Source organism: Prionailurus viverrinus, chromosome B4, assembly GCF_022837055.1.
Source record: "Prionailurus viverrinus isolate Anna chromosome B4, UM_Priviv_1.0, whole genome shotgun sequence".
Taxonomy (NCBI): Eukaryota; Metazoa; Chordata; class Mammalia; order Carnivora; family Felidae; genus Prionailurus; species Prionailurus viverrinus.
Window position 1 is genome coordinate 79,548,719 of NC_062567.1, and position 27,115 is coordinate 79,575,833.

At 40.1% G+C, this 27,115-nt stretch overlaps 1 protein-coding gene and 1 pseudogene across 1 annotated transcript in view; both read right to left on the reverse strand.

The window, feature by feature from the left end:
- On the reverse strand, nucleotides 1–11,737 carry LOC125170633 (peptidyl-prolyl cis-trans isomerase D-like; annotated as a pseudogene).
- PYM1 (PYM homolog 1, exon junction complex associated factor) overlaps nucleotides 11,339–27,115 on the reverse strand; it is a 19,256-nt gene continuing 3,479 nt past the window's right edge. Inside the window, exons 2-3 of the mRNA XM_047868049.1 lie at nucleotides 12,645–12,738; nucleotides 11,339–12,259 (exon numbers count right to left, since the gene is read on the reverse strand). Coding sequence (XP_047724005.1) covers nucleotides 11,776–12,259; nucleotides 12,645–12,738 — 578 coding nt within the window. The 3' untranslated portion in view covers nucleotides 11,339–11,775. The remainder of the gene's footprint in view (nucleotides 12,260–12,644; nucleotides 12,739–27,115) is intronic.

The window sequence follows — 27,115 nt, forward strand, 5'->3', positions numbered from 1 at the left end:
TTAGGCAAACATTTTTGCATATGCTGCCTTCTCTCCATCTTTCTGTGCCTTTATCTTTTGTTTAACTTTCAACAATTCTGTCTAGATAGTTTTATCTTCCAGTGCTGTCTCCTGAGCTTTCTCAAAATCAGCCCATGCTCGATCATATTCCTTTAATCCTTGCCATCCTTGAGCTCACAGTACAATGCTTTGGTATTTAATGGGTCTATTTCAAGAGCCTCCAAACAGCTGTCAATTGCTCCCTGCCAATTTGGCATCTTCAGTTTATCAGCACCAATATTCAGCATGCAGCTTAAAGCTATAGGTTGCAGCTTCTATCTGTCCGTTTTCTCAATAACAGCGTTTGAACCTTCCATATATCTTAAAACTTTTGTATATTTTTGGGGGCGCCTGGGTGGTTCAGTTGGTTGAGCGACTGACTCTTGATTTCACCTCAGGTCATGATCTCACAGTTCATGGGATCAAGCCCCACGTGCTGTCAGCGCAGAGCCTGCTTGGGATTCTCTCTCTCTCTCCCTCCCTATCTGTCCTTCCTCTGCTTGCTCTCTCTCAAAATAAATAAATAAACATTAAAAAAACACTTTTGTATATTTTTAATAGCCATCTCCCACTTCTGGATTTGAAAAAAAAATTTCCATTTTTTTTTAAGACTTCTGTTATTAGTAAAATTTTATCTGCATCTTTTAAATCTATATATCTGCATCCTCAGGGAAATCTGGACGACTGTCACCAGAACCATCTTTTGGGAATATCATCCCCTTCCTTCAGTTCTCTGTATTCTGCAATAATGCATAATTTGGCAAGGTTTTCACCTTTCACTTCTACATTTTCCAATATCCTTGCCATACCCATTCCTTTAATTACTTGTGCCAAATACCACATGTTTCCCATCCAAATGAGGAGTGCAAACCATTGTGATTAAGAACTGAGAACCATTTGTATTGCAGCCCGCATTTGTCATGCTCAATAATAGAAATTTTCATCTTTACATTTTTTACCATCAATACTTTCTCTACCTGCCCCATTTCGATATGAGAAGTCTCCACCCTGAATCATAAATTTCTTAATAATTTGATGGAAAGGGCACCCTTTGAAATGGAGAGGTTTCCCAGTAGGATGTCTAATGCCTTTTTCTTCTGTATCCAATATTCAAAATTTTTCTGCAGTCTTGAGTACAACATCTGCAAACAATTCTAGGACAGTTCGACCAATTTGCTCCCCTCCAATGTCCACAGCAAAGAAGATGGGGTGGGGGGTGAGGTTTATTGGGGTTGGAGGGCTTAGTTTGGGGGTCCTGGTGCGACACTTTGAATCCCAGATGTTTGGGAGTGGACTCTGATTTCTTTTAAATTAAAAAGCTCTCCGGGGCACCTGGGTGGCTCAGATGGTTAAGCGTCCAACTCTTGATTTTGTCTCAGGTCATTATCTCTCGGTTACACGGAGCCTGCTTGGGATTTTCTCTCTCTCCCTCTCTCTCTACCCCTCTTCCACTCGTTCTCTCTCTCTCTCTCTCTCTCTCTCTCTAAATAAATAAACTTTAAGAAAAAAAACCTCTTCTCTATTCTCCTATATGCCTAGAAAATATTTTAGCATTTTTTATTATATTATTATTTTTATATTTATTTATTTATCTGAGAGAGAGAGAATGAGAGACAGCACATGAGAGCAGGGCAGAGGGATAGAGGGAGAGAGAAAGAATCTCAAGCAGGCAGAGCTGGAGGTAGGGCTTGATCTCACTAACCCTGAGATCATGGTCTGAGCCAAAACCAACAGTCTGATGCTTAACCGAATGAGCCACCCAAGGTGCCCCTATAGGCTTAACTGACTGAGACAACTGGGAGCCTCTACAGGAAAAATATGTTAGATGATTAGTATCTTAGGTTCAAACTGTCTCCACAAGAACACTTCGACAATTTACACCACCAGAAATATGAGTATACCCATTTCCCTGATAACCACGCTGAGATTTTTTTTTTAATAACATAAGAGTAAATTGTATCTGGTTGTTTTACTTTTCATTTCTGATAAAGACACACTGCATATAGGGGCACAAAGATGACAATATAATTCAGAAGAAAATGGAATGACGTCTTTGAAGTACTGAAAGAAAAAAATGTCAACCTATAATTCTATACCAACTGAAAATTGAGTTATCTTATTTCTGACTATGACAAAGTAACTGGTGTCAGACTAGTCCTCCCATTACACACACACACACACACACACCCCTAGAAAACTGCCCAAAATATATGAAACAATTGTTTTAAGATATTGGGCAAAGGCAGCATAGGGTTGTAATCCCTGAGGGAAAAGGAAAGAAAAATTGTGTGCACCTTCCAATTATCCCAACTACCTGCCCATAAATACTCTTCACACTATAGCACAGGGATGGGAAACCCAACAAGAGTACAGGGGTTTTGTTGAGCTGAGGAGACAGAGATTAGATTTTGGGGAGGCTAAGGAGGCTAGATTCTATGAGAAAGTCCTAGAGAGAAGAGAGCTATGCAAAGAAAGAGCTCCACAAATTTGCATAGTGGTCCAGTGTCTTTGGCTGAATAGCAGGCTACATGTGCATAGCGTGACAGAGGAAACTTCTTGAAACTGACCAAAAATCAGCTACCAGGTAAAGAACAACTGCTGGGGAATTATAAAGTCAATAATTACTGGAGTTCACACAGGAATGGAAGATATTAGAGTTCCAACCAGTCAGACTGGAGAGACTGCGTCAAATATTCAGAGCATTCATTAGATACCTTAAAAAAGCTGTCTTAGGAGTAGACGCCTACTAGCCCAAGAGTAAAGTTACTCTAGACCTTCCCTCACAAAGTTTAAAAACTTGCCTCAAATGAATCAAGCTGATATGCAAGTAATTAGCTGCCTGCCAGAACAAAGCTTAAAGAAAGACAATAAAATCCAGAAATTCGATGATGTAACATTTACAATGTCCAGCATCTAATAAACATACTCCCTCCAACCACCAAATAAATAAATAGATAAATAAGCAAAAGAAAAAAAGAAAATGTGATCTCTAGCTGGGAGAAAACTTAAACAATAAAAACAGACCCAGAAATGAAAGAAATTATGCAATTAATAGGTAAAGACTTCAAAACATCTTGATATAAGTTCAAATAGTCCAAGAAAACCATAAATCCAATGAGGAAATAAATGGAGACTAAAAAAAAGAAATGAAAAATACCATTGTATGACCTTTAGAGAAAATTAGATGATAAAGTTGAAAAGGCCAGTGAACTTGAAGATGCAGAAGTAAGAACAAGGTAAACTGAAGCACAGAGAGAAAAGGAAGATGGAGGGGAAATAAGCAAGCCTCAGCGACCAGTTGGATGATATCAAGCATTCTACCACACACATAATCTAGAGTACTGGAAAACAAGGGAGCAGGAAAGAATATTTGCAGAAATTATGGCAAAAAATTCACCAGATTTCATGAAAAAAATATTAACACCCAGATCCAAATAAACTGATGAACCTTATGCAGGATAAACACAAAGAAAATTATACCTAAACACAGCATAACCAAATTGCTGAGCACCGATGATAAAAAATAAATCTGAAAAGAAGACAGAGAGAAAGATATATGGCACAGACTGAAGCAAAGGTTAAGTATAAGCATTAACTTCTCATCAGAAACAGTGCAAGACAGAAGATAATGGAATAACACCCTTAAAGTGCTAAATGAAAAAAAAAATGCCAACCTAGAATAGTATTTCCAGTGGATGTAAAAATGAAGACAGAAAAGACATTTTAAGACAAATAAAAGCTGAAAAAAGTTATCACTTATAAGAAATGCTACAGGAGGTTCTTCAGATGGAAGAAAGATGATATCAAGTGAAAACTCAGATGAACACAAATAAAGGGAATGGAAATAGTAAATTTGTGGGTAAATATAAAAGACACTTTTTATTTTTTTAAAATTTTCTTAATGTTTTTATTTATTTTTGAGACAGAGAGAGACAGAGCATGAGCAGGGAAGGGGCAGAGAGAGGGAGACACAGAATCAGAAGCAGGCTCTAGGCTCTGAGCCATCAGCACAGAGCCCGATGCGGGGCTCGAACTCACAGACTGAGGTCATGACCTGAGCCGAAGTTGGACGCTCAACAGACTAAGCCACCCAGGCGCCCCTAAAAGACACTTTTAAAAAGTTCTTTAAGGGGAACCTGGGTGGTTCAGTCAGTTAAGTGTCCAGACACTTGGTTTCGGCTCAGATCATGATCTTATGGTTGGTAGGTTTGTGCCCCAAGTCAACTCTGCACTGACAATGTGGAGACTGCTTGGAATTCTCTCTCTCTCTCTCTCTCTCTCTCCCTCTCTCTCTCTCTCAACACAACTAAATAAACTTTTAATAAATACAATTTATTTATTTTGAGAGAGAGAGAGAGAGAAAGAGAAATTGCATGAGCAGGGGAGGGGCAGAGAGAGAGATACAGAATCTGAAGCAGGCTCCAGGCTCTGAGCTGTCAGCACAGAGCCTGATGCAGGGCTCAAACTCGTGAACTGCGAGATCAAGACCTGAGCCAAAGTCAGACACCCAACCGACTGAGTCACCCAGGTGCCCCAATAAATAAACATTAAAATATTATAATAATAATAAATTAAAAAGTTGTTTAAAAGATAATTGACTCTTTGGGGTACCTGGCTGGCTCAGTCATTAAGAGCATACAACTCTTGATCTTAGGGTTGTGAGTTCAAGCCCTGCATTTGGTGTAGAGATTAAAAATAAAATCTAAAAAGGGTGGCTGGGTGGCTCAGTTGGTTAAGCCTCTAAATTCAGCTCAGGTCATGATCTCACGGTTCATGAGTTCAAGCCTACATGCTAACAAGTCAGAGCCTGGAGCCTGCTTCAGATTCTGTGTCTCCCTCTCTCTCTGCCCCTCCCCTACCTGCACTCTGTCTCTCTCTCAAAAATAAACATTTACAAAAATAATAAAATAAAATCTAAAAAGAAGATAACTGATGCTTTAAGACAAAAATAGTAATAATATACAGTGGGATATATGTAGAAGTAAAATGTATGACAACAATAACAAAAAGGATGAGTGAAAGGAAAATGGAAGTATACTATTGTACAGTTTTTACATTACACATGAAGTCATAATATTTGAAGGTAGTCTGTGGTAAGTTAAAGATGCATATGGTAAGCCTTAGTGCAACTATTGAAAGAATATATATAGTTAATAAGAGGAGATAAATGAAATACCAAAAATACTCAAAGATCAGCAGGAAAACAGGAACAAAAATAGATAAGACAAATATAAAACAGCATGGTGGTAGATTTTAATCCAACCACATCAATTAAAATTGTCTCTTTATGCATTTTGCCATTTTTTCTATTACAGTGGTTGTCTTTTCTTGTTGATTTGCAAGAGCTCTTTACATATTAAAATATAAATCATGTCATGTATGTTTTCTGCCTTTGATGTTATCTTTAGGAAACCTTCCCCTTCCGAACGTAGATAGCATTTTGACACGAAATATGAGAAGAGTATAAACTTAGACACTGAGGTAGAAAGGCATAAGCTATATTTGGGAAATAAACATTGAGTAGAAGAGTTTGGCTATAAAAGGCATTTTAGGGAATCACACAATATAAAAATAGGAAGAGTCATTCAGGACCAGAACATAGAATGCTGTCTTAAACTGTTCAGGCTGCTATAATAAAATACCACAGACTGGGTAACTTATAAACAAGAGACATTTATTGTTCACAGTTCTGGAGGCTGAAGTCCAAGATCAGGGTGCCAGCATGGCCAGGAGAAGGCCCTACTTCAGGTGACAGACTTCTTGTAACCTCACGTGGTGTAAGAGTCTAGGAAGCTCTGTGGGGTCTCTTTTATAAAAGCACTAATCCCACTCAGGAGGGCTCCACTATCAAATCCTAATCACCTCTCAAAGTCCCCACTTATTAATACTATCACCTTTGGGGGTTAGGATTTCAACATGAATAGGGTGTGTGTGGGGGGGGGGGCACATTCAAACCATGGCAACTGACTTGACTATTGGATAAAGGAGCTTGGTCTCCACTGGGTAGACCAAAGGGAACCTCTAAAGGTTGATTTTCTTTTTTTTCTTTTTTTTTTTTTAATTTCTTTTTAACATTTATTTATTTTTGAGACAGGGAGAGACAGCATAAACGGGGGAGGGTCAGAGAGAGAGGGAGACACAGAATCTGAAACAGGCTCCAGGCTCTGAGCTGTCAGCACAGAGCCTGACGCGGGGCTGGAACTCATGGACCTCAAGATCATGACCTGAGCCGAAGTCGGATGCTTAACCGACTGAGCCACCCAGGCACCCCTAAAGGTTGATTTTCAATACCATAAACATTGGGAAGATAAATCTTGTTGAAGATCGAAGTGTATAGGACAGACTGGAGAAATGGGTGGTAGAGAGAGATCGAAGTTGGAGACCGGCTAGTATACTTTTGCAGTAATTCATACAGGAAGTGATATCCACCCATATATTGAATAAGGATAAAAATTATATGATTACCATAAAAATCAAAAGCCTTGATCCTCTTTCAGTGCTTTGTTTTAGACAAGTTGAATTTGAACAATAACATTCAAATAGGAGGTACTGGATGGGCAGGTTTTGGAGATGACAGGGCTAGGGAAACATTGAGAGTTATTAGCACAGAGGTAATTGTTGAAATAATAGGAGTAAATGAAGTCACCAGGGGAGACTTGTGGATTTCTAGGATGTTGGAAGGCTCCTATTTATCCTTCCAGAATGAAAGCCTAGGTGTCATCTCTTCTAGGAAACCTTCCCTGATCACCATCTCCCTGGCCCCCCCACCACTACTGACTTAGGGGTCCTTTCTCTGCTTCCACAGAGCCCTGTGCATGCCCCTATTTATCACACTGTATTATTGTTGAGTGTTTCCTCTTTTCCTTGAGCTTCTAGAAAGCAGGTTCTAATTTTTTTTTTTTAATTTTTAATGTTTATTTTTGAGAGAAAGAGAGACAGGGCGTAAGGGGGTGGGGCAGAGAGAGAGGGAGACGTAGAATCCAAATCGGGCTTCAGGCTCTGAGCTGTATGCTGTGCAGCGTTGGTGGTATAGTGGTGAGCATAGCTGCCTTCCAGGCTCTGAGCTGTCAGCACAGAGCCCAACACACGGAGCTTGAATTCATGAGCTGTGAGATCATGACCTGAGTCGAAGTCGGTTGTTTAACCGACTAAGCGACCGAGGCGCTCCAAGCAAGTACCAAAATTTTTTTTAATACAAATTTTTAAAGTTTATCATTTATTTTGAGAGAGACAGAAAGAGCATGAGGAGGGGAGGGGCGGGGGGGGGGACCCCAAGCAGACTCTGCAGGGTCAGCGCAGAGCTGGATGTGGGACTCAAATTTATGAAACTGTGAGATCATGACCTGAGCTGAAATCAAGAGTCAGACGCTTAACTGACTGAGCCCCCGAGGCACCCCAGGTACTTAAACTTACTCAACTTCGTGTTCTCCTGGCCTATAGAAAGCTCTTGAAAAATGTTTGCTGAATATAATCAGATTCTACGATTTGTTGCTTTCCCAAGGAAGATATCCTTTAGTATTTCCTCCCTTCCCTCCTCTCAGCCAATTCTGTTGCCCCATAAACCAGTTATTCTTTTTGGGGTATAACCTCCACCTTTTACCACTGCAGTTCAGCATCTTCTTTGATCTCTAGGGGGGAATGGAAACCATTTCTGATCTCTTTTGAGAGATGGCAATACTGACAAAAAATTTTACCTTCTTGATCCCAGATTCTCTAACCTCCTCAATTTGTAAAAGGAAGTTATAGTTGGAGAGGAAAGGGAGATCTATATGCCCTGTGATGGAATGCCTGGGAACTTGAAGAGAAAAGATTTTCTGACTAAGTAACCCTATCCGCTAATTTCAAAACAAGCTGGAGTCTAGAGACAGGCTAACTTGCAAATACCAGCCCCTCACAGCACCACCTAGTGGATAAAAAGAAACTAACATGGAGTGTCTGGGTGGCTCAGCCCCTTGAGCCACAAACTCTTTTATTTTGGCTCAGGTCATGGTCCCAGGATCCTGAGATGGATCCCTGCCCTGGGCTGAGCATGGAGCCTGCCTGGGATTCTCGTTCTCTCTTCCTCTGCCCCTCTCCCCCACTTGCACTCTGTTTCTATAAAAGGATAGGATAGGATAGGATAGGATAGGATAGGATATGACATGACACGATAGAAAAAATGAAAAAATATATAAAAATGAAATGAAATAATAAAATAAGATAAAATAAAGTAAAATAAAATAAAATAAGGGCTCTGAGACCATGAAGGTAAATGGCCAATTCTAAATTAACTCACTTTCAGATCTCTAGAATCTTTGCTATTTACACATTAGGAGGAATCATCAGCAAAGGGGAAAGAATTGCCAAATAAATAGTAATATAGCTTCAAGAGTATAAAAAAAGCAAGGAGCTAATTTACTTTGCCATAAGCTATAAGGGCCCATTGGGGAAATAATTAAACTAATAACCTTCTACCCCAACCATCCCAAAGAGAGAGACCAGAGAGAGAATGTGTGATGCCCCAGCCCCTTGGTATTGATTTTATCAGTGGCTTTCAAATGTATTTTTCTGCAAACCAAGGTAAGGAATACATTTTATATCCTCACTCAACACTGGAAACAAAATTATCATGAGACATATTTATCCTTATTAAGCATCAGTCTCTGCTATTTTCTAGTCTACTCCACTTAGAAACACCACTAGTAGGGTGCTTGGCTGGCTCAGTCAGTAGAGCATATGACTCTTGATCTTGGGGTTGTAAGTTCAAGGCCCATACTTGATGTAGAAAATACTTAAAACCTTGAAGGAAAAAAACCCCAACATCCTACTGGCCAGAACTTTCTAAATTGATTTCATGACTCACATTTTGAAAAACACTAGCCAGTCTATGTGTAAATTTTCATCCTATATCAACACTGATGTTTTGCTAAGGAAAAGTGCCCCTACAGAATTGAAACCAAATTCACCATATCTCTTCCATGCTGCCAAGCCTTTGTGCACAGTTGCTCTCCCCTACCTGCCTTTGTTGAGATATGAGTCATAATCTTCTTCAAAATCCAACACCATCATTAAGTCTTTCCATTCCTCCAATCAGAAGAAATTATTTCCCTCTTAGTTCTCCCTCAAAACAGTGCTGGTACCTCTACCCTAGCACTTAATTAATGTGCCTAGTACTCAATTAGTGATTTACACAACTTATAGCTTCCTTAAATGAAGGTTCTACATACTCATAATTGCATCCCTGTATTCATAATTGCATCCCCCCAGACTGGCACAATGACTAACAGGGCCCAACAAATATCAAAATAAACTTGTATAAAACTACTTAAGATCCAGAAAATTTAGAAGCACCTGGGTGGCTCAGTTGGTTAAGTATCCAACTTCGGCTCAGGTCATGATCTCACAATTCATGAGTCCGAGCCCTACATCAGGCTTGCTGCTGTCAGAGCAAAGCCCACTTCAGATCCTCTGCCCACCCCCCCCACCCTGCCCCCGTCCCTAACCCACTTGTGCGCTCTCTCTCAAAGATAATTAAAAACATTAAGAAATACATTTTAAAAATAATTTTAAAAATAAAATAAAGATCCAGGAAATTCAAAGGTTTACTGAAGTAAATCCTTTTGCAAAGCACTTAATCTCTCCCTAGTAATAGTTAAGTATGATTCCCCTAAAACATCTGAACTTATAAAATATCGAATATCTATATACATAAGCCAATTAAGCCTTATTTATAAAATTTTCGTAATTGTGCAGGGGTCCTACAGAAGGAAACTCAGGCTTTTAGTCTCACACTGAGGTGCCCAGGCAAGTCCTTACTAATGAGCTCAGCCATTTGAGGCACAAATTATCCCTCATCTTCTGTTTCTACACATGGCTTGTGGCCTTATTCATTAAGTATTTGAGAATTTACTATTTGGGGTAGTGTGATGCAATGATAAACAGTCCCAGGGCTGGATGAGTGCAATGATCTAACAAGGAGGAGGGCTAACACGGAACCGAGCATAACATAATATAATAAATCCCATCACAAACCTAAGTAAGGAAGCAAGTTCAGAGAGGCATCTAAATTAATATTTGAAGCTAATGGAAGTCTTCCTAGAGAGGATAACACTGAGATTCAAAGGCTAAGAGTTGACGAGGCAGAAGGGTCAGCAAGATTATAAGCAGAGGGATCAGAAAGGACAAAGCCTCTCTGAGGCTCAGAGAGAATATGGCTCTTTTAATAGAAAGTAGTCAGTGCACTCGGGAGCACATTTTGACCAGAGCTGAAGAATGGCAAAAAATGAGGCTAGATTGTATGGGACGTTATGAGTCAGGCTAAAAACTCTGAACAACGGAGGCAGTTCATTACAGTTGACTTCCCTTCCATTGGTCTCTACACTAGCAGCTGGCTAGAAAGAAAGATTGTGGTGAGGGTGTGGGAATCAGATATGCAAAAATTAAGTGACAGCTCTAAATGCCTCTTCTTGTATTAGTTTGTCAGACAATGCCATCTTGGGGTAGCATCTAAGAAAGTAAAATTTCAGAAGAGCTGCCCCAGTGATGCTGTGAAGTGGATTATTTTTGGAAAGAAACAGTAAGGAAGGTACAAAGGCCCCACTGTTATGCAGCAGGATAGTAATGACACATGTAAATTAACATGTCAAATTCAATTTGTTCTAAGTTTCCTTTTATTATAACCTAATTACTATTCACTGAAGTCTGAGCAAACAGGTACAGAAATCCGGGTCACTAATTTGGTCATACACTCACAATTTTTAAAAATTAAAAGGAATAGGGACGCCTGGGTGGCTCAGCTGGTTAAGCAGCTGACTGTTGATTTCAGCTCAGGTCATGATCTCACAGTTCATGAGATTGAGCCCTGCCTGGGGCTCCACACTGGGCATGGAGCCTACCTGAGATTCTCATTTTCTCTCTCTCTCTCTCTCTGCCCCCTCCCCCTGTTCACATGCTCCCGGAATGCTTTCTCTCCCTCTCTCAAAAAAGTTAATGGGGGGGGGGGGGGGGGGCGGGTGGAGGGAGGAAGGGAACCTGGGTAGCTCAGTTATTGAGCATCTGACTCTTGATCTCAGCTCAGGTCTTGATCTTGATCGCAGGATCATGGGTTCAAGCCCGGTGTTGGGCTCCACACTGAGCATGCAGCCTACTTGAAAAAGAAAAAAAAAAAAAAAAAAAGGAATATTACTCTCAATATTTGTCTTCCTATACCAAACTGGAGGAGATAATACACCTACTGGAAGCTGGAAAGAGGGACAAAGCCAGACATGTTGTCTACTTGAGTTTATTCTGTTATTTAAAAAAAAAAAAAAAAAAAAAAAACCCCAAAACAAAACAAAACAAAACAAAAAAAACGGTGAGGGATGGCGGGGGAAATAACCCATAAACACTGTGAACAGGAACCAAGACTCCGACTTGAGTGTACTCCCCCTACCCTCAACCTCAGTTCTCTAAGACATTCCCACCCGCCCAATTTTCTTTTAAACAAGACACCCAAATCAGCAGCAAAGGTACCTGGGGTAATCACTGAGATTTTGAACACTGGGAATGGGAGGGAGAAAAGTCCAAAAAATAGGAGTTGGGAAGAAGAGGGAAGGAATGACGGCGAGGCTAGGCTCTGGAGGACGGAGTTGGGCCACGAGAAGTGGAAGTGAGTCAGTAGGGAGGGGGTACCCCCCTGACTGCTGCTGCCCACATTCCCCAGGACCCCAGAGAGCCCCATGGTTTTTTCTGCAGTCCATTCCCTGCTCCCCAAAGGCCTCACAGGCCCAGCTCCAAGTCCTCGAGCTCCTCCTCTAGCGCCCTCCTCCGCGCTAGCTTCTCCAGCTGCTCTTTGCTAGGTTGGCTGATTTCCCCAGCCTGGATCCGTTGCTGCAGCTCTTCCACCTGCCGAAGCTTCTTCTTTAGGTTCTTTATCTTCTTGGCCTTCTCGGTGGTGACGGCTGAGTCAGGCTGGTCAGAGGCAGCTGCAGGGGCTGCCCGGGAGCCCTGCGGCGCGCTGGGGAGTGGGGCAGTCTCTCCCAGGGACACCTTATCGAGAGTCCGGCTTAAGGCCTCTGCCTCCCCTTTCTCTTGCTGCTGCCGCCGCTTCTCCTTCCGCTTCAGGTTGCGTTTGGCTGTCTTGGAGAGGCCTGGTTCGCCACCTTCTGGCCTGGATGGGGTGGCAGGAGCAGTGGCCTCGGGGCTCAGACCTGGGGGCAGTTCGGGTTTACTCTTGAAAAACTTCACATACTTGTTCTCATACCTGCAGGGAAGAGATGCCAACAGTTTCAAAGAAGCACTGACTTCTGGAGCCCTTTTCTTAACCTTCCAAATCAATCCACTCTTTTCATTCTCTCGCTTCCTTCCTCTCCTATGGTCCCTCCCCAATTTTCTTCTGTTCTGCAGGCTGTGGGAAGGTCTCTAGGACTCATAGTTCCATATCCTGAATGCTGTTTGGAGATTCTGATAGAGGCCAATAGGAACAGAACTAGTCACTTGTAACCCTCACTCATCGCTGTATCCCAGCCCCCTCTCCTCTTTTCTCATATAGTTGCTCCCTCCTCGCATTTCATGAGATATTGGGATCAGGAGATTCTTCTTTTCTGTGGATTCCATTAAATACCCCCTCCTCACGCCTAACCACGCACACTGGGACCTCCTCCTGGGGCACATAGCCTTCTTTCACCCTCCGCTGCTTCCGCCAGGTCCCGTCGGGTCGTTGTGTTGAGGCAATGTATTTGCCTGCAATGAGAGAATTAAGTTAGACAGTTACTCTAACTTTCAAATAGTTCCCAATTTGAAAACATGAGTGAATGTATACAGCTTTCCTGGGCACCCATCTGTCTATTAAATGCAGCCATTTAGCTGAGTGCATAATAGCTGAGTGCGCATTATTTACTGAGGTATAATACACCATCCCTGCCCTCAGGAGTTTCTATTTTTACACTATTTTCTCAACGTTTATTTATTTTTGGGACAGAGAGAGACAGAGCATGAACGGGGGAGGGGCAGAGAGAGAGGGAGACACAGAATCGGAAACAGGCTCCAGGCTCTGAGCCATCAGCCCAGAGCCCGACGCGGGGCTCGAACTCACGGACCGCGAGATCGTGACCTGGCTGAAGTCGGACGCTTAACCGACTGCGCCACCCAGGCGCCCCATATTTTTACACTATTTTCTATTTTTAATCTAGTTGGCAAGAGGACAGGCACAGAGGAAGAGTTTTTTAAAAAAAAAAACAACACAAGACAATAATAGCATTGGGGCATCAAAAGGCAATAACTGAAAAAGGGGCCAAAACAGGGCAAAAACAAGAACCGTAGCAAGGAGAAATGAGGAGAGAAGATGTAGACAGGGGAAGCTTTATTAAGATGGGTCATGAAAAACAGGTCAACTTTTAAGAATCCATACTATAGATATAAAAGCACCAGTACACAAGGATATTTGTAAAGGATGTTTGTTGCTACATTATTTAAAACAGCAAAAACTGAGGCAACTTGAATGACCACCAATAAATGAACAATCGAATACATGTGGATCATCCACAGGATGGAACACCATGCTCTTATGAAAAAAGAATGTCAGATATAAATGCACTGACTTTCTTTGCTGCCAGCTATACGCCGTTGTAAGTTAGAAAAAATGAACAGCAACACTGAACACTAGAAATGCGCTTTGCTCAGTAATACTTGAGTTGTTGCAATATTTGATTATCCATTTGGTTGTTACAGAAAAATTCTTAACTGTAATGATGGCTGTTGCTGTAATAGTATATTGCCTGTATTTCTACCTCTATTAATGAGCTTTATGTGCTAGATTTTAATATCCTTGTGCCTGGGCAAGTACACAAGTCTTTAAAAAACAAACATGGTTTACTTGCACAAAACTGATCAGTTTTGACGGATCGTTAATGCCCCTGAAGTGGTTTTGTGGGTGTGAAACAAATGGTGAGAATCTGAATTGGTCCCTCTTATTATAGAATTGAAATTAAGTCTACTTACTTTATCAAGTCATGTTCATGCCCTGATTTTATATAGTTGCATCTATCAATAAATATTGAAAACAAAATAAAAAATAAATAAATGCATTGACCTTGGCTTGACTGGTGTTCATGATACACTAAGTGAATAAGCAAGTTGCAGGATAACATATAGAGTAGTTATCCTCCAAGTTTTTTTATTTCAGGATCTCCCTTCTGCTCTTATTTTGCAATATTATCCATTTCACCATGCAATATTTTTTTAAAAACCATATTTGCTAATATCCTCAGAAAAGTCTTTACTGGGAAGCTGTCAAGCTGGCAGTGGCAAATATAACTTTTCCAAAATTCTGATTTTTACTTGAAGACTTGAATTTTACCATCGGCAACAAATACTGTCAGTTGTTTTCCTTGAAATGACGGGTTCACTTCCTTCATTTTCAGGAAAATGCCAATCAGATTCCCAGTTCTGAATTACTGGTTTGTCAGTGGTTCTTTTAAGTAAAAATGGTGTTCCATGAAAAGGAAGCTGTTTAGCTTGTGACTTGCAGACAACTGCGCCAGTGCTTTTCCTTAAGACACCACCTTACTCCAGTGTGCGGTAGTGTTTCATCCTTACTTCCCAATTAGTCCACAGAGAACATGAAAGAGATGAGTAACTTCCAGTTACAGAATGAGTTAAGTTGTGAGGAATCTAAGGTACAGCATGATAACCATTATTAACAGAACCGTACTGTATTCTTGAAAGTTGCTATGAGAGTACAGTTTTAACAACAAGATGGATGGCGATTACGTGAAGGATGTGTTAACTAACCTTATTGTGTAAACATTTCACAATATATACATGCATCAAATCACACTGCACTCCTGAAACCTACACAATGTTATATGTCAATTATATTTCAATAGAGCTGGAAAAAAAAATAAGTAAAAAGAGGTGTATTCAAGGGCCAGGTTTTAATAAAATTAGCAAATCTTATTGCATAATCAAGGATATTCTTAAGTGAAACTGGCCTTATTTACTGCAACCATGTGGCGGCAAAGAACACAATGACTGGTCGTTTGGTGCAACCACCTTGATTAGTGCTAAGGGGCCAGCGGTTTTCCCCACCTTGGCTTTTGCACCCTCAGAGCAAATGTCAACCCAGCAAAAAAAGACAATGAACACCTTAGTCTATAATAAAACCAGTTATGCTTGCAGACGTCCTTAAAGTGTCTTAGGGAACCTGCAGAGATCCTGGACATTCTGAGAACTGCTGGTGTAGGGTATGCTCCCGATTTTGTTGGGGCAAAAGGAGCAGCACTTAGTAGTCCATACAGTCTGGGCACAGGGGCAAAGAGAAAGGTGTGGAAGGACACATACCAAGATACCAAGCCTTTAATGCTGGTTATTTTAAGAGGGATAACCTGGAAGAAGAGGTAATAGAAACCATTAACCATTAGGATATATACTTTTTGCCCTTATAGATATCTTTATTTTTATAATTTGTTTTTAAAAATCTTATATATACATACATATCTTGTATTACTTTTTTTTTTTTCTTAAGTAGGCTCCACATCCAACATGAGGCTTGAACTCACAACCCTGAGAGCAAAAATTGCATGCTCTACCGACTGAGACAGTCAGATGCCTCATGTATTATCTTTTTTTTTTTTAAGCATTACTTTTATAAAAAGAAAGAAAGATTTGTAAAATAAAAGTAAAAAGTTAAGTCTGGGGCCTTCCACACAGATTATATATTGTTCCATGAATTGGCTTTTTTTTTTTTTTTAATGTTTACTTATTTATTGAGACTGGGGGAGAGGCAGAGAGAGAATCCCAAGCAGGCTCTGCACTGTCAGCACAGAGCCCAACCCAAACTGTGAGATCTCACAAACTGAGATCATAACCTGAGCAAAAATCAAAAGTCGATGTTTAACTAGGGACCCCTGAATTGGCTTTCTGTTCAAAATGCAAATGTCATTAATAAAATTAAACTAAAAGCAAAAAAACTGTTAAAGAAAATGGTTAAGATTTGAAAGGTAGAAAAGATGGGACAAAGAACAAAAAAGCAAAAAAAAGCATGGATGTGGGAAGGGGGTTGGGGTATTTAAAGAATAAAAAGTAGAGGAGTCTAGGTAAGTCAGACAGCTCATGTTAGGTACTAAAAAATGGGGCCAGATCTTGGAAAGCGTTAAACAAAAGGTCAAGGAATTTGAAGTTTACCTGGTGAATAAAACGAGAGCCACTTGAGGATACTGCTTGCTTAAATCCAACAGTTTAAACACAAGAGTATAAATTGAAGAATCAAAAAACTCAGGTTTCATGCAGGGAAGACTGAGACCGAACCTGGGCTTTAAAGAGTCAAACTAAAGGAAATGAAAAAGGAGGCAGATTGAATTCTAAATAGAAGCTCATTCTAAAACAAAATGTCACACATGGGAATGGAAATGGCATGATCAGGAGATGGTGGGTGAGAGGGCTGATATATATATATATATTTTTTTTCAACGTTTATTTATTTTTGGGACAGAGAGAGACAGAGCATGAACGGGGGAGGGGCAGAGAGAGAGGGAGACACAGAATCGGAAACAGGCTCCAGGCTCCGAGCCATCAGCCCAGAGCCCGACGCGGGGCTCGAACTCACGGACCGCGAGATCGTGACCTGGCTGAAGTCGGACGCTCAACCGACTGCGCCACCCAGGCGCCCCATGGCTGATATAAAGTAAATGAGAGGAGGGGCACCTGGTGGCTCCAGTTAAGCATCAGAGTTTGGTTCAGGTCATGATCTCACAGTTGTGAGTTTGAGCCCCACATCGGGCTCTGTGCTGACAGCTCAGAGCCTAGACTTCTTCGGATTCTTTATCTCCATCTCCCTCTGCCCATTCCCAGCTCGCATGTGCGCTCTCTCTCTCTCTCTCCCTCTCTCTCTCAAAAATAAATAAACATTAAAAAAAAATTTGGGGGGGGGGGCACCTGGGTGGTTCAGTTGGGTTAAGCGGCTGACTTGGGCTCAGGTCATGATCTCGCGGTCCGTGAGTTCGAGTCCTGCATCGGGCTCTGTGCTGACAGCTCAGAACCTGGAGCCTGTTTCAGATTCTGTGTCTCCCTCTCTCTGACCCTCCCCCGTTCATGCTTTGTCTCTCTCTGTCTCAAAAATAAATAAGCGTTAAAAAAAAATTTTTTTTTAATTTTTTTTAAGTAAATGAGGGGAGAATGTTCAGACCCTGAAACGCCAGTTAAGGAGTTTAATATCTGGCAGGTGGCACACATTCAGTAAATACTTGTTAATGAATGAATTCAAAGCAGTGTTTTAGGACAATTAATCTGGCAGGATGAAAAGGTGAATTAGAAAGTGGAAACACTGGAGACGTGGAAAATCAGGGGAAAAAAGGGTGCAGTAACCCTGGCATGTGATAGAATTGGCTGAAACAGTGAGAAAGGAAGAGACTTATGCCAAATCCATTATCAAAGAATCAACATTTGGGAATTTGCTGATGGGGGAGGGGTAAAGAGTTAAAGTAAAAAATAATTTGGGGCTCCTGGGTGGCTCAGTCTGTTAAGTGCCCAACTTTGGCTCAGGTCATGATCTCATGGTTCATGGGTTTGAGCTGCACGTTAGACCATACTAGCAGCATGGGGCCTGCTTGGCATCCTCTGTCTCCCTCTCTTTCCGCCCCTCCCTCGCTCATGCACACTCTCTCTCTCAAAAATAAACATTAAAAAAAAAACTCTTAAAAAAATAATTCAACACTTTATTTTAGTAATTCTAACCTTGAGAATTTAGCATAAGGAAATACCTCCAACAGGAAAAAAAACAAAAAGGTAAAAAAGGAATTGACAGTGAAAATTATGGCATTATCTAAAAAGAGCTAAAAATTAAAAACAAGCTTCAAGTCCAGTTATATAGGAATGGTGTATAACACATCCATTGCAAATGATAACAGGGTTGCCTGGCTGGCTCATTCAGTAGAGTGTACAACCCTTGATCTCAGGGTCAAGAGTTAGAGCCCCACGTTTAGTGTACAGATTACTTAAAAATAAATAATCTTTAAAGAGACAGGATATGGGGCGCCTGGGTGGCGCAGTTGGTTAAGCGTCCGACTTCAGCCAGGTCACCATCTCGCGGTCTGGTCTGTGAGTTCGAGCCCCGCATCGGGCTCTGGGCTGATGGCTCAGAGCCTGGAGCCTGTTTCTGATTCTGTGTCTCCCTCTCTCTCTGCCCCTCCCCCATTCATGCTCTGTCTCTCTCTGTCCCAAAAATAAATAAAAAAACGTTGAAAAAAAAAAAAAAGAGACAGGATATAATTCTTAAAAATGATAATAAAATTTTAAATCATGTAATGTGACATAATGTAAACCATAATGAAATTATATAAATATACTATGATTTCAATTATTAAATGTTATGCATATTTTTAAATATCTGTTTATTTGAGAGAGAGAGAGCATGAGCTAGCAAGGGAGGGGCACAGAGAGAGAGAATCCCAAGCAGGCTCCACACTGAGCATTGAGCCTGACGTTGGGCTCAATCTCAAGAACCATGAGATCATGATCTGAGTCAAAACCAAGAGCTGGACACTTAACCGACTGAGCCACCCAGGCGTCCCATTAAAAATAAAATCTTTAGGGGCACCTGGGTGGCTCAGTGGTTAAGCGTCCAACTTCAGCTCAAGTCATGATCTCAAGGTTCACGAGTTCGGGCCCCGCATCGGGCCCTGCGCCGACAGCTCAGAGCCTGGAACCTGCTTTAGATTCTGTGTCTCCCTCTCTCTCTGCCCCTCCCCTGCTCACACTCTGTCTCTTTCTCTTGCTCTCAAAAATTAAAACATTAAAAGAAAAATTTTTAATAAAATCTTTAAAAAAGATCTAATTTTAGGTTTCAAACCTGAATGGGTTGGAGAATGGGTACACAATGAGAGTGAAAATACTTTTGACCTGGTAATTATTATAAAGATTTTGTGGAAGACACAGATCTGTTGTAATCTTTGGAAGATAAGCAGGATTTAGACAGGTGGAGGTGGGGAGTGTGGTTACAAGAAAAGAAAGGGAAGTATTTCAGGAGTATGGGACAATATACGCAAAGGGACAAATGAGACTAGTCAGGACCCTGCTAAAAACTCTTTCTGGATTCCTATTGTCCTCAGGGTATTTACATGGAGGACGGGACTACACACAAAAGGCCAAGCCTCTCAGCTACTAGTCACTCACACTCTGCTCCAGCTGACTGAAATACTCACAAATCTCACCAGACCTGTGTCTCTATTTTCTATGCCTTTTTGCTTTTGCTTCCTTTGGCCTGGAACAGGCTTTCCTTGATTCTTATCTTAGTTAATTCCTGTTGGTCTTTAAAGGTCAAGTTCAAGTATAAACTCCAATTCAGTTCCTCCTTCCCACCCCAGGCCCTTTGTATACAACACCTGTTTTGGCCTTTATCATGCTCTGATGTTTAACATAATTGCGTACTTCCTTGAGCACTGGGACTTTGTCTTTGATCTCTGAAGCAAAGGGCCTGGCGCATAGAAGACTGTAATTAAGTCAAATTAATAAATAAATAGGGGTTCCTGGCTGGCTTGGTTGGTAGAGCATGTGACTCTTGATCTCAGGGTTGTAAATTCAAGCCCCACATTGGGTGTAGAGATTAAGAGATTACTTAAAAATAACTTTTCAGGACCCCTGGGTGGCTCAGTCAGTTGAGCCTCTGACTTCACCTCGGTCATGATCTCAAGGTTCGAGCCCCACATCAGGCTCCATACTGACAGTGCAGAGCCTGCTTGGGATTCTCTCTCTCCCTCCCTTCCTCTTTACCCTTTCCCCATGCTCTCTCAAAATAAATAAACTTTAAAAAAATAAAATAAAATCTTTATGGGCACCTGGATGGCTCAGTTGGTTGAGCATCCAATTCTTAGTTTCAGCTCAGGTCATGATATCACTGTTCATGGATTTGAGCCCCCTGTCAGGCTTTGCACTGACAGTGCGGAATCTACTTGGGATTCTTTGTCTCTCTCTCTGCCCCTCCCCCCACTTGTATTCTCTCTCTCTCAAAAAATAAATATTAAAGATAAATATTAAAAAATAAATAAGTAAAATCTTTAAAAAATATTTTAAATAAGTAAGTAAATTTAAGTATCATATTAGAGAACAAGAACCTAGAATATTTTGGGCAAAAAGCACATGTAATGGGCAAAGAGACTAGAAGTAAATTAGTCAGAATATGAAAAGTAACCAATCTTCTCTGGAGTTTGGACTTAAGCTTCAGACCGTAGAAGAGCACTGAAGGCCAAAAACAGAGTACAGACGATATGCTCAAAGCAATGCTTTCAGATTAACCTCAAAATGTGTAATATAAACTAAAGGTAGAAAAAATGAAAATAGCTAAAATAGAGAAAAACTGATTTAGATGGTCTCTGTGGGTATTGAAAGGAAAATGAAAGAGAAATTCATTGTGAAGAACAAGTCAACAGACTTGAAGCCTGTTGAGATTTGACTGCCAAGATTTGAATTAGACGAAATAATTGACACAGTGCCACCGTGGGTTTGATCTGGTGCTTTTCACATGTATGCTCTTATTTTCACAACATACCTGTGGGTAAATAGGGCATATGGTAATAATATTTCTTCACACATGGATTTTAAATGTTTATTGAGCCACTTGGGTGTTGTGCCAGGCACTGTAACAGGAGCTAGGGATACAACAATGAATAAAGAAAATGGTCTTGCCTTTTTGTAGCATACATTCTAGTGAGGAAGAAAGGTAATAAATAAGAACACAAATAAATAATTACAGTATCACTCTTGAATGTGCAAAATTTAGAGAATAAAAATCACTGATATGAAGAAAGCCCAACACCTGAAACTAATATAACACTGTATGTTAATTATACTGGAATTTAAAAAAAACACACACGAAGTCCAGAGAAGATGACAACTTTGTGAAAATAACTAATTCAATTCTAGACAGGCAGTGTCTTATGTGAAATTAAGGAGAAAAGGACAATGCTCGAAACATATATTTAAGAAAAATGCACAAAGATTATAGCTGAAGACTTAAGATTAATAAAGATGGAAAATGAGGAAAAACAGATCAGAAATTTCTTGAATGGCCATCCTAACTGGAAGCCCTGCGATCCAAACAGCCAACTGTCACAAAGAAGCATCTATTTTATGTTCTCTTGGTTCCATTCTCTGGCCTTCACGGTATCCAAAGGTAAAGTCAAAAAGAAGGGAGTGGTTTGGAGATTCCTACCCATAGAAATAAAAAACAAGGGCAGAATATCAGGATTTTCAGGTAACCCCCTTGAGAAAGTCAGAAACTACAGATTAGAGATTGCTATAAGAACTTGCTAAACTTACTTTCTCACATTTGCTATTTGATAATCCTTTATCTGTTGCCTTAAACTGTAAAGGGCCTTGTTTTCAGGGGTGGCAGGAAGACAGTGAAGAGACAGGACAGCAAGCAAGGCTTGCTGGGAGAACTCTAAGGGGTTATGTGGAAGTGACTGTTAAAGGTCTGTTGAATCCCTGGGACCTGCTCAAATAAGAAAGGAGATCTACAAGACAGAGCTGAGCCTAGTGGTGATCTCAGGGCCAACAATTATTATAACGCCCAGATGTGGTTTCTAACACCTAGAGAAAATATAGAAAGAGAAGATCCAATTTGGAGGAATGAGCCTGGAAAAACAGTCATGATCATCTTCCTCAACAAGGAAAAGGTGTCGGCAGCAACAGAAAATAATAATTCTAGAAAAGAACCAGGAGAGTGTTATGCCATGAAGACCAAAAGAGTTTTAAGGGCAGGTGGTAAACAGTATTGAATAGTGCACAGAGATTAAGGAAAAGGAGAACTGAGAAGAAAAAGATACTGATGTTGGCGATTTGCATTTTCTAGTTATCTCCAAGAATATAGCCTCAGAAAAGTACAAAGTAATGAAATGTAATAAACACTGGAAGCCTCCTAGGACACAAGTACCCTACTAAGTGATACAGGGATTATCAAGATTGAGTAAAATGGTCCCTACTTTCAAGAAATTTACAGTCTAAGTAAGGAGAAGGGTAGGCAAGTTAGGCAAACAAAGAATAAAACAAAAATATAAATGTCTTAGGTATCTTAAGAGACACTGATACATACTGGTAACAAATTTCAAGAGAATAAATAACCACATCCTGTTTGATGGGGGAAGGTAACAGAAAATCAAGAAAATCTTAGGGATTTGACATTAAATACTAGGTAGAAGTAGTAACAATAACAGTAACAAATCAGTGGCTGATATTTCTGCAGACAGAGAAAGGAAGGGAAAGGGCCTTCTAAGAGTAACAACAAATAAAATCATAGCAGTGGAAAACTCACAGTATGCTGAGAACAGTTAGGAAAGAGCATTTATTATTAAGTATCTACATTGCAATAAGAACTTTACATACATTACCTTATTGAATCTAGACAATGGGTAGGTATTACCATCTCTAGCTGAGGTCAAGAGTCTTCAAGAAGTTAAATATATGTCCAAGACCACAAATGCACAATACTATTCCACCTTATACTACATAGTCCAGTTTCACTAGGAGTTATAAGCAGAGACCTAGTATGTGGTGATACTATACTGAAAAGTGGTTTGTGCTCATATTAAAGAGTAGTATCTAAGCTAATGGTACATATGTGAATTTCACAGTCAATTCCAAAAAGAGAGTAGCAGCTACCATTGTGTGCCTCCTTAATGCTCAGGACAGGGCTGTGTTTATATACATGACTTATTTCACTTTCATAACTCCATGAAGGATTATTCTAGTTTTAATAAAGTTTATTTATTTATTCTGAAAGAGAGAGAGAAAGGGAGAGAATCCCAAGCAGGTTCCATGCTGTCATCACAGAGCTCGGTGTGGGGCTTGAACTCACAAACTGTGAGATCATGACCTGAGCTGAAACCAAGAGTCATATGCTTAACTGACTGAGCCACCCAGGTGCCCCTGGATTATTCTAGTTTTAGAGATGATGAGAAATTTAATAGCCTGCCCAAAGTTACAAAGTCAGCAAACTGCAGAATTCAAACCCAGGCTGTAGGTTTGTTCCAAAGGTTGTGCATTTTACACTGTTATTGCATACTGTGTTATAAACAAACAAAACATACAAAAAAGGCGAACCATACTAATAAAGAAAATATAAGTATAAAATATAATTTTCATCTGTCAAAGTAGTAAAATTTTTGGAGATGATAATAGCAATGCAGTCAAAGATGTGGTTAAACCAGCATAGTCATATATTATTGGTCGTAAAAGTCTTTAGAAAGCAATTTGGCTTAACATAGCAAGATAACATAAGGTAATCCTATCTTTTACCAGCATTTCCCAAAGCTTTTGTTATACAAGACACTTCTGGAAAACACTTCCATAAGATAGTAACAAGAGTTACCCCAAAAAATTGTTAAATAAGTGGGCAATTCTGGGTTAAACATAGAAAAAAAGGGGGGCACCCAGGTGGCTCAGTTGGTTAAGCATTAACTCTTGATCTCAGCTCAGGTCACGATCCCACAGCTCATGGGATTGAGCTGTCAGGCTCTGTGCTGACAGCAAAGAACCTGCTTGGGATTTTCTTCCTCTCTCTGTCCCTCATCCCCTGCTTGTGCTCTCCCTCTCTCTCTCTCTTAGAAAGAAAGAAAGAAAAAAAAAAGAAAGAAAAGAAAAGAAAAGAAAGAGCAAAAGAAAAAGAAAGAAAGAATGAAAGAAAGAAAGAAAGAAAGAAAGAAAGAAAGAAAGAAAGAAAGAAAAGAAAAAGAAAGGAAGGGAAGGGAGGGAGGGAAGGAGGAAGGAAGGAAGGAAGGAAGAAAAAGAAAGAAAGAAAGAAAGAAAGAAAGAAAGAAAGAAAGAAAGAAAGAAAGAAAGAAAAAGAAAATTTGTTCTTATTGGCAGGACTTAAATGAGGAGTTAATGTGTTCTTATTCGTGTGAGTATCCACAATGGGAATGTGATCCACAGTATTTCCCAAATTTATTTGACCAAAGGAACCTTATTTTTATTTTGTTATTTTGTGTTTACTTATTTTGCAGTACATCTCACAAGACTACTAAGCATTCTGAGAATCATATTTTGGGAAACAGCCATTTGGTATGATCCCAATTATGTAAAATACAGATATGCTACATATGTACACAGACAGAAAAACTAAAAAGAAGTGTAACTGTAGTTATCTTTGGGTTCTGGAATTTCCAAACATGCATGTGACTTCTATTTTATACTACTTACAAAAACATTTTCCAAGTTAGCTACAATCAACATGAATTAATAAATAAATAAATGTTTGAACCCCCCCAACCCAGTAATTCTACTTCTGGGAACTCAATCCTAAGAAAATGACCTAAATGCAGGCAAAAATTTATGCACAAAAATGTTCATGGAGTTCTTGTAACAAAACTTCTGGAAACAATCTAAAAGCCCAGTAACAGAGGCACCTGGGTGGCTCAGTCAGTTGAGTGTCTGACTCGTGGCTTCGGCTGAGGTCATGATCTCACAGTTTGGGAGTTCAAGTCCCGCATCAGGCTCTGTGATGACAGCACAGAGCCTGCTTAGGATTCTCCTTCTCCCTCTCCCTCTCTTTCTCTGTCTCTCTCTGCCCCTCCCCCACTCTCTCAAAATAAATAAATAAACTTAAAAAAATTAAAAAATAAAAGTCCACTGACAGATGAAACATGAGAGGGTACATACCCAAACAGTAAAACTCTGCCAATATTTTTAAAAATATTTAGAGTTTTTAATAACAAGAAAAAATATTTATGTCATAAGGTTAAATGAATAGGCAAAATGTAGGTGTATATACCATCAAATTCAAAAACGTTTTAAAAATGTACAGAAAAAATAAAGATCAGAAAGATATGTGCCAAAGTAAACAGTAGACTCTGGGTGGATGAATTATATTGAGCAAATATTACATAAGTAAATCTATACTTAAGGAACAGTAATCTGGCAACAGTGTGCCAAATGAACTGGAACAGAGACTGGAGACAGGACAAGTATTTAGGAGGTCACAGCAATATTTGCAGGATAAAGGAAAATGGAATTTGATCAGGCATGCAGAATGACCCAAGTACTATGCTTGATATTTTGCATTTATCTCTTCTAATCCATATAATAATCCTTATATAACAGTAATTATTACAGAACTATTTGCCAGGTACTTTCTATGTGCCAAACATATACATTATTTCATTTAAATTTTAATTCTCTCAATAATCCTATGTTGTAGGAGTCATTACTCCGAATTCATTGATGAGAAAACTAAGGCTTAGTTTCCCAAGTCTTAAAATTCCCAAGGCCTGGGGTACCTGAGTGGCTCGTTGGTTAAGTGTCAGACTTCCACCCAGGTCATGATCTCACACTTCGTGAGTCCGAGCTCCACATTGGGCTCTCTGCTCTCAGCGCAGAGTCTGTTTCAAATCCTCAGTCCCTCTCTCTCTGCCTCTCCCCACCCCCTCTCTCTTTTTCTCTCTCTCAAATAAACTCAAAAACAAATAGATATACAGATAAATAAAATACCTTCTTTACAAAAAAAATTGCCAGGTCACCTGGGTGGCTCAGTCGGTTAAGTGTCCGACTTCGGCTCAGGTCATGATCTTGTGGTCCGTGAATTCGAGCCCCACATCAGGCTCTGTACTGACAGCTCAGAGCCTGGAGCCCACTTCGGATTCTGTGTCTCCCTCTCTCTCAAAAATAATAAACATAAAAAAAAAAAATTCCCCAAGGCCATATACCTAACAAGTACTGAAGATGAGATAAGGATAATAGCAGTAGGAATAGAATGATATTTTGACAATTGGTATGTGGTGGAGGATGGGGAACAAGAGAGGAATAAAAGATGATACCACAAATATAACAATATCTAGTGCTCGCATCTTGGTTTCTTGAGACTATTCTTCAGTAACAGGAACAAGGGCTCCTTGGAGAAATGTCTGATTCTAGGACTGGGATAGGAAAGATAAAAGATGAGCCTGGAGCATATTCTAGACACAAGAAAGTAAAGAAGAGCTAAAAACAAAAACAAAAACAAAAACCTACACTGGTGGGGGTAGGTCAAAGGGACGCAGAGCCAACTAAAAGAGCTCCCAATGTCCAAAGCTGGAACATTTAGAGCAATAAAATAAATAGTATTAGATTATAACCCAAAGTCCATATTGATATAAGTAAATGATTGAATAAATGGAGAAGAGACAAATCTGCAGAAATATTCCAAATAACATATGTAAATACTCCATCCTTAAGGAAGGAAACGTAAGTATAGGCTGTGAATAGACACTTTCTTCTAAAGACTATAGCATGGAAAAGAGAAGGAAAAAAGGATAACTTTATACTGGAGAAAGCTTACAAATACGACTTCAGCCAGGTGACCACAATCATGGTCAATATCAACAGTAAAAACATTATGATATTGTACCCTTGATATGATGAAAATGTCACTTTTCCTCTGTGATTGTCCCCAAAAAACACATAACCCCAATCTAATCATGAGAAAAACATCAGATAAATTCCAATAGAGAGGCATCCTATAAAATACTTGATTAGCACTCCTCAAAATTCCTCATCAAAAACAAGTAAAATCTGAGAAACTATCACAGCTAATGGGAGCTTAAGGAGACATGAGAACTAAAAGTAATAGGGTACCCAGGATGGGATCTTGGAACAGAAAAAAAAAAAAAAATTAGGTAAAAACTAAGGAAATCTGGGACACCTGGCTGGCTCAATGGGAAGAGCATGCAACTCTTGATCTCAGAGCTGTTAAGTTTGAGACCTATGTTGGGTGTAGAAATTACTTAAAAATAAAATCTTGGGGCACTTGGCTAGCTCAGTCGATTAAGCATCTGACTCTTGACTTCAGCTCAGGTCATGATCTCACTGTCCTGAGATTGAACCCCGCATCAGGCTCCGTGCTGAGCATGGAGCCTGCTTCATATTCTCTCGTTTTCCCTCTGCCCCTCTCCCCGGCTCACGCTCTAAAAATAAATAGGGACACCTGGGTGACTCAGTCGGTTAGGTGTCTGACTCTTGATTTCAGCTCAGGTCAGATCTCACGGTTTGTTGGATAGAGCCTTGTGTTGAACTCTGCGCTGACAGAGTGAAGCCAGCTTGGGATCATCTCTCTCCCTCTCTGCCCCTCCCCTGCTTGCACACACTATGTGTGCAC